Source organism: Muscardinus avellanarius (genome assembly GCF_963383645.1).
Source record: "Muscardinus avellanarius genome assembly, chromosome: 11".
Taxonomy (NCBI): domain Eukaryota; kingdom Metazoa; phylum Chordata; class Mammalia; order Rodentia; family Gliridae; genus Muscardinus; species Muscardinus avellanarius.
Window position 1 is genome coordinate 53,037,395 of NC_137797.1, and position 8,518 is coordinate 53,045,912.

The window sequence follows — 8,518 nt, forward strand, 5'->3', positions numbered from 1 at the left end:
AGATAAATTATTTTAAAAATTGAAATGATCTCCAAGTTATCATTACAACTTATTTGAAAGTAGAGGATCTAGGGCATGGGTCCTTTATTTCTGGTCACTTCTCAAGAGATAAAAATCAATGAGACGGGTAGGAAAATGAGTCCGTGACCAAAATGCTTACTCAGTGGCTGGCTATAGGAGATCAAAGAAGAGTGTACTCAGTCTGGAATCTACTAAGACAAAGCAATTGTTTTCTCTGAAAAAATAGGTAGAGTTTAGAAAGTTTCTGGGATTTATCTGTAAAAGCACCCTCCAAGCCGTCATGGTGACGTTTTAGGGAAACACTTGCATCTCAAGGTGGGAAGAACAGGAGGTAGCGTTTTTGTGGCTCCTATGGTGGTTAGGTAGTTCTCAGAAGACAGTACTGGAAATTAGATAATTGCTGATGTCATACTTTACACAACCAAAAAATTTTTGGTGTCCTGGGGGCTATAAAAGCAGCGGCTTCTACCTCTCCCATCACAAGCAGAATCGCCGAAACAGGTAAGTGTTTCAGCAAACCCATAGAGTTGGCATGTTTGGTATGATATTTCTTACTAGTTTATTTCCCTCATGTGGTCTTTTACCTCTTGTTCTAATACCAGGTTCTTCCCGTCGCCAATCACTCCACTTCGAGTTGTCTGCAATGGCTGCCCTGCAGAAATTCATGAGCTCTTCCCTCTTGGGGGCGCTGGCTGCCAGCTGCCTTCTGCTCCTGGCCTTCACGGTGCAGGGAGGAGCCGGGGTGCCTGTCGCTTCCCACTGCAGGCTGGACAAGTCCGACTTTGGGCCTCACATCACCAACCGCACATTCAGGCTGGCTGAGCAGGTACTCGGCGGGGTCTCTCCCTTTCTCACCATATCTATGGAGACTCAATGGCTTCTATTTGAGATAAAAATAGTTCTTAAAAATTTCTTGGTAGCACTTCTAGCATCATTAGGAACCGATCATTTACCTTCACAGGTAGATACTTTTCTACATCTTTTCAGAGATTCTTTGAGCAGCTTATTTTGTTTTTATCATAATTCCTTCTTTCCATTTTGGCTTTCAGGATACATAACATTGAGTTTTATCTAAAGAGGAGCCACTCAGCAACCCATCTGATTACTAATTTTTTCCTTAACTCCTCTGTGCATTATTCTAAACTTATGCACACATATTTATTCTATTTTTGGTCTTTATGGAAGTGCTCTGGGCAGAGGGGAAGGTATACAACTCCACTTACAGATGTTTCTTCTATCTCCTTAACGTCCCAGCACTTAATCTTTTCTTCTCTTCCAGGCTAGCTTTGAAGACAACAACACGGATGTCCGTCTCATTGGGGACAAACTGTTCCGAGGAATCAATGTAAGCTATTAACGTCACAAGGAGCAGGACCCTGAGCCCTAGGTGGTTAGTTGAAGTGGTGGACGGGTCTTCAGGAGGTCCCTGAACATGACCCTTGCTGCTTCTCTTCCCCCTGCAGAAGAGAGAGCACTGCTACCTGATGAAGCAGGTGCTGAACTTCACCCTTGAGGAAGTCCTGCTCCCCCAGCCAGACAGATTCCAGCCCTACATGATGCAGGTGGTGTCCTTCTTTGATGGGCTCAGCAACAAGCTCAGAGCATGTGTAAGTCCTCTCCGCTACATCCACCAATGTCAGTCACCATCCTCCCTCCTGCTTCCGATTAAAGCCCCACTCCACCCTGCCACTCTTCCTCTAGTTCTGTTTCCTGCCTCAGCAGCTCTGTTATCTGGAGTCATCTGGAATAGGAGAGTGTTTGCTTTTGCTTTCTTTGAGTCACACTCAGGTATAGTGGTGAGTGGGATCTGGAAGAGAAGCTCATGGAGCCTCATTGGGTTTCCAGTGAAAGGAAGCTATTCAGATGACTTATAATGAGCAAAATGGTGGGAACTGTCAGGAAATGCCTCTGTGTGGAAATGGATCCACTGAGTATAAATAGCAGGTGGGAGAGAATGGCAAAGAGAGAAAGAGGAAATGGGGAAGCTTAGTGATGCTGGGAAGGGACAAAATCACAGGGTGAGAATTTAATGTCTCTGAACACTTAAAACTATGAGACGTTTTTGGAAGAAGTGGGCAGAGTGACTGGGGACTGGTATTTATTGAGGAGGACCTTCTGTTCACCTAAGATGTTCTGCATGTTTCTTGTTCTAAGCATGCAGCTTCGTTGAGGTGCAGGTAAGGTTTTGTTCCTGATGGAATTGCATAAACCTCCCCATGCCATCCACAGACTTTAACCTCAGGAGGATTTCTCAAAGATGAAGGGAGGTCCTCTGGAAGGGAAGTGTTTGTCCAAAAGAATTTAAGAGCTCAGTAAATCTAGGTCACTGGTGAAATCTAGGTCATTGTGGGTGAAATTACTGAGAGCTTCCATTCCAGGTGAATTGTCACATACCTCAGAAGGGCACTAAGGTTCACAAAGCTTCAGCACAACCAGTCTAAAACAGTTAACTCTTGTTTTTGTTTTGTAGCATATCAAGGGTGATGACCAGCACATCCAGAGAAATGTGCAGAAGCTGAAGGACACAGTCAAAAAGGTACTATTGATAGATATTTATGACAATTATTGCTTCTCCCTCACTCTGTCAGGCTGATAACCTAAGATGTATCTGTATATGGATATACCTATGCATCTAAATCAATTTCCAAATTTTTCAAATCAAGTCCTAGAAGTAGTGGGCAATTTAGGTCATCTAGTATCATTATGATGTGTTCTGGGGATGGTCAGTGGTTTCTGCTTATTCCCAGGCCAGCACCTATTCAGCAGTGACATGTATTCGTTTTAGTATTATTAATTCTTTTGGATTTGTATTGATTCATGTAATCTGAAGAAGTACTTGCTCAAAACCGGAAAAATAGCTTATACAATTTTCTTGGAAGTGATATTTTTTAAAGCCATCAATTTGATGCTCTAGAACTTGAAAAAATAACCACCCAAAACAAAAGAGTTGGACTTGGATATAGAATAAATTTTTGGAATAATTGATACTTCTATTTAATTATCATAATATAGCACCCAATCACTATTGATTTTAGTTTAAAAGCAAGAGTGGGTGACCCTGGATTTATTTCACATGGTTTCAATTAGAGTGAAAATATTAGTCATGGATTTATTATAGTGAAATGAAATCTTCACTCTCTCAACAAATCCCTACTAAGTATCTATCTACTATGAATTATTGCAGTGAATTACTATGTGGCCTATTTGGGGAAAAGCTCCGAGCTCAGACTAGTAAATATAATTCATCTCCAAACTAGAAGAATGATTGGTAGCAGTGAAGGTGATGGTTTTTGTAAGCAGGTGCAATTAAATGCTCCGAAACATGAAGGCTCTTGTTGATGGAATTTTCAATAACTCTTAATATCAATCCTCCCTCTTTTCTAGTTTATTTTTTAATTATATATTTCTTCCTGAGAATAGTGTAGTGCATATGACTGCTAAATCCTTTGATGGCTTGAAGGCTTTGAAGTTTTTGAACTGTGAAGTTCAATTCTCTTGTTATAGAGCTATCACCTAGACACATGGGGCCGAATGTTAGCAAGCAGTAGAGAAGACGTGCTTTGCAGTTGTTTTAAAAAAAAATTCTTGATGTCATTTTACTTTGTTGTATTTACGAAAGTGAAGTGTGAGAGAGAAAAATCTCATGAGTGATGTGATCTGCATGGGAAAACAGCTTTTAAAAACCTTGAATCCATTTTGAGATAAACAACTTTCATTTTTTTTTTACAATGGGTTGCCATGTAGAAGAGCTATTATACTTTTTCCTCTAGCTCCAGAAAGCAGAGGCAGGAGAGTAATGTTATTCAGAGAAAGCTCAACAGGAGGAAAAACTGGTGATAGGTGTTTGAAATGGGAGAGCAGTCCTGGGAGGTATTAAGTCCCTGTTGCTGGAAGTGAGAGCAGAGAACAGGCTGCATTTGGATAGATGGCAGATAGGAGGGCAAGATGAGCTGCAAAATTCTTTATAGTCTTGGGAGTCTTTGAGGTATAAAATAATATCTTTTGGCATCGTGTCAAAGGAAATATGGAAAGGTAATAGGGGGAAGAAAGAAGAGAAAAAAAAGAACAAAGTAAGAAGGACAATGATGGCAGGACTTTTACTGGAATAATCCAAAGTGATTTTAATAGATTCTGTGACCTTCAGAGGAGGAGGCTTTGGATTTTAACTTGGGTTTTCTCTCCCAATGAGTATAAGAGCCTCGTCTACATTCTACTTGAAAGGAGGAGAAAAAAAAGAAACATTAGGATCTGTATCTAGCTTTTTACTAATTAAAGCACCTGAAAAGGACATATTTGATATTTTTCCTATATAAGAGAAAGGTGTTTGGCAAACCATATTATACTCAGGCTAAAAGGGTATTGTTTTCATTAATCTTCTGCAAAAGACTAAAACCTGGCTTTTGCTCCTAGCAATCTGATCATGCAGTCTCCCTCTAACTTGTTTCTCTGTAGAAAACATGGCATAAATGCTCAGACACGTTTGTGTTCTCATTTTTACAGCTTGGGGAGAGTGGAGAGATCAAAGCAATTGGAGAACTGAATCTGCTGTTCATGGCCCTGAAAAATGCCTGTGTCTAATAGAGTGAAGCTGGACACTGAATAACCATTCTTGCCTGTTAAAAACAGCAATAAAATTCCCCAAAAGATTTCTTACTAAAAAGAAAATGGGAAGCCAAAATCTATCATCAGGAGTGGATTCTACATGAAATTCTGCTTAGCTTAAAAAGGATACTAAAGCGGCATTAGTCATGAGACAGAAGGTAGACTTACCAAGAATAGATTTATTGATGACATTGTATTATAACCAGCATTTTATATGACAGAAAAAAAATTGTTTTTAAGCAACTATTTCTATAAAAATTACTTCCCATTCTTTTCATTTCCATAATGAATGTTTTATATTTATGAATTTATTTATTATTATAACTATGCATTTTATTTATGCCATTTTATTAATATGAATTTATTTATAGAAATGTGATTGATATTGTTACTTGAGTACAAGGCTAACATTAATATTTATGACAATCATTATGGAGCTGTAATATGTTTAGTTGACTTCAATAAATACAGGGATGCCATAAGTCTTGTGGCTTTGTTATTTTTCTCCTTTCATACCATTAATATCACCATTGTCATCATCATCCAACCATTCTTATGACTTTGTGCTTGACTCAAGGAAATGAGGTAGCTACCGGTATTATACTGCTAAAATTTGGATTGTGAATGTGTCCCAAAGGCTCATGTGTTAAAGGCTTAGTCCCTAGACTGGTGCTTTGGAGAGGTGGTAAAGCCTTTGGGAGGAGTGGCCTAGTGGGGGCTCTTCATGCCACTGGGGGTGTTCCCTTGAAGGGGAGAGTGGGACCCAGCCCCTTCCACTTCCTCTTTTCTTTGCATTATGGTGCTAAGGCGAGCAGCTTTGCTCTGCCATGCGCTCTCCACCATGATGTGCTGTCTCCCCACAGGCTCACATGCAACAGGGCTGACTGACCATGGGTGGAACTCTTCAAAACTGTGAACCAAAGTAACCCTTTTCCCTTTATAAGCCGTTTACCTTGGATATTTGTTATAGTGATGGAAAACTGACTTACATGGATCTCCATTGCTCATGAGAAAACTGAATCAGAAACATGTTAAGAAACATTTTATACTGAATACTGTAGTGATACTTAGTTAGGATACTACAGTGATACAGGCATATCCATGTTTATAGCAGCACAATTCACAATAGCCAAATTACTGAACTAGCCTAGGTGTTCACTGACAGGACAAATGGATAATGAAAATGTGGTATATATACACAATAGAATTTCGCTCAGACATAAAGAAGAACAAAATGATGTCATTCACTGGATGGGTGTGATGGATAGAACAAGAGAATTTTATGGTGTGTGAGATGAGTCAGTCTCAGAAACTCAAGGGTCGTTGCCCTTAATTGAGATGGTCTATGTGATTTCAAGAGTTTTCTGCTCTATTGCCTATATAGATTTATAATGTTGAGTCAACATGCAATTCTAAAAGAAAAAAAAGTCAGAGATTGAAAAGAATTTATCTGCATCATTAGCAGTTTGTGGATAAAACAAAGGGTGATGTTTCTGGGGAGAAATGCATGCAGCCCCTCTTGTAATAGATGAATTGCTGTATTTCTAGGTCAAGCATATTAGAGAGGGTGCTCTTCAGCCTCCCTGTAAACAAGCTGATCATGTTGGGGAATATTTTCTACTAGTGGAGTTTAGCACCGATAGAAAATTCTCAGAGCATAAGATGAATAATATGAGGTATACAGAGAAGGAAAGGGGTACATCTTTAAAATCTGGACAGTGTGACAGAGAAGAGAGAGCAGGGGTAAAGATGAAAGTTGGAGTAGTTCTACCCAGAAGGATGGAAAAATGATACCATTATCAGAGAGCTGTTCTTTGGCCATGGGTCTTTTCCTAGAAGGTCAAGGTCGGTAGTCAAAGGAAGTCAGTGGTCAGCTGTCTAAAGAGTTTGCTTCTCCACACAGCCAGGAGCCATGAGTTTATTGTACAGATCACTTGCCAGTGGCTTACCAAATTTCTACTGGATTAGGTCAAGCTTAGTAGGGAGAGAGGTGTAAAGTGTGGGCTCAGTCCTGGAAAAAGTAGAGTCAATACTTCTGGATCTGAGATCCAAACGCTGAGAGACAACAACATTGAATGCCTTCTGGGATGCTAGAATATAATTATTTCTGGGCAAGCTGATTTTGAGGACTTTTCCCTCTCCTCTTTCAAAAGAGGTCTAGTGAAGTTATTTGACCAAAATCTGGTATTGTATTTGCTTTTGGTCAGTCTTCTAGAAATTGAGGTGTAATTGGAAGAATATTTTTCCCTAAAATTGGACTGTTTTTCTAAGAGATTTTAAGAACATTTTCATGATGTCAGATACATTTCAGAAACAGCTAGAGTTGACCTTGACTTCTCTTCCCCAGCCCTGAACATTGAATGAGTCAGAAATCCCATCTGCTCTAACTCCCAAATAAAGGTTGATTTTTCTCATTCCCTCTGTAGTTAAACCTTCCCTAAACCACTATTATCTTTCTGATGAATTATCCTAATTATTTATAAACATCCTCCTACTGTTTATTTTCAACCTAACAGCCCAAATAAACTTAAAAAGAAAAAAAAAACTCAAACATTAGACTGCTCAGCAATGCCTGACCTTCACACCAAGAAGGAACTCCAGTGCCCTCATCATGATTCCTGCCTCCTCGCCAGCCTCATCTCCTCCCATCCTTACCCCTGCCTTCTGCTCCAACCACACATTCTCCTTGCTGGTTCTGTCCCACACCAGTCTTGCTCCTACCTAGGGCTTTGCACCTGTTCTCTCTGTGCCCAAACTACCTTCCCCCATGCATTTAATGATCATTTCCTCCCGCATCCACATTCTTCCTCAAGTGTTACTGTCTCAGATGGACCTTCTCTGACCACTCTATCAGAAGCCACGTCCTCACCACCCCTGCCTGCCTTTCCTTTCCCATAACCTCACTTCAGTTTCCCTTCTATTACCTACCACACACTAGCTATTTGTTCACCCTGACCATTCATTTTATTTTCCATGTGTATATATTATTTGCTAACTTTAGCCATGGGATACAGTGATGAATGCCATATAAGCAAAGCCTCTGTCCCTGTGGAACTTATATTCTAATGTAAATATAACAGAAGACCTATAATCATCATTCATCATGATGTGCAGACAAGGAATCAGGATAGAGCTCAGTGGGGGTTATCTTAGACAGGGAGAACAGGGAGGATGTCTCAGAGGAGGAGATGCCTGATGGAGGGATGGCACAGCTCTGTGACTGTCTGGGGATATGATAAGAGATAAGTCCTTAGATGGGGCAAGTCTGGGGCATCTAGGAAACAGCAAGGAGGTTGGAGTGAAGTTGGATGGCTGGGCGGCAATGCTGAAGATAGGAACAGAGACTTGGCCTGGACCAGGTGTATGCAGCTTTGTGGACCAGGGCAGGACTTGGGATTTGTTCTAAGGCTCACGAGAAGCCACTGGAGGGTTTTAAGCATAGGAAAGACCTGGTGCAACTCATGCTTTATTAAGATCACTCACTGCTAGTGGAGAGTAAATCCAGGTGGGTGCAAATGGAAGGGCCGGTGCAGGAGCTCAGGAGAGAGGAGAGGATCAAAAACCTGGTGTGTGACTGTTATGGTGCCACTCAGCATGGGTTGCCTGGGAATATGAGCTCTGTGTGCATGATATTACCTAGTAGGAGAAGGAGCTTTTTAGTTTTCTTTCTGGTTCTTCGCTTATATTATTTGCCAGGGTACGGTGCTTTATATAGGAATGAAGTAAAGACAGAGAGGAGATTTTGTTCTGAAAGGAGGGTGAGATTTTAAGATTGGAATAAATATACTTAAATGAGAACAAAGTGATACCAAGAGTTGAAGGTTGAGAGATCTTATTGACCCAGAGGCAACCACAGCCACTGTGAGAATTTATCTTTAAAATTCATACAAGAAGG

The 8,518-nt window shown here is 40.5% G+C and overlaps 1 protein-coding gene across 1 annotated transcript; it reads left to right on the forward strand.

Moving 5' to 3' along the window:
• Positions 1–664: 664 nt before the first annotated feature.
• Positions 665–4,599, forward strand: IL22 (interleukin 22; the record flags this gene model as incomplete). The annotated part of the gene is made up of 5 exons (XM_080705080.1): positions 665–847; positions 1,301–1,366; positions 1,485–1,628; positions 2,492–2,557; positions 4,522–4,599. The coding sequence occupies 5 exons, from the start codon at positions 665–667 to the stop codon at positions 4,597–4,599; spliced, it is 537 nt and encodes a 178-aa protein (XP_080561206.1).
• Positions 4,600–8,518: the final 3,919 nt, after the last annotated feature.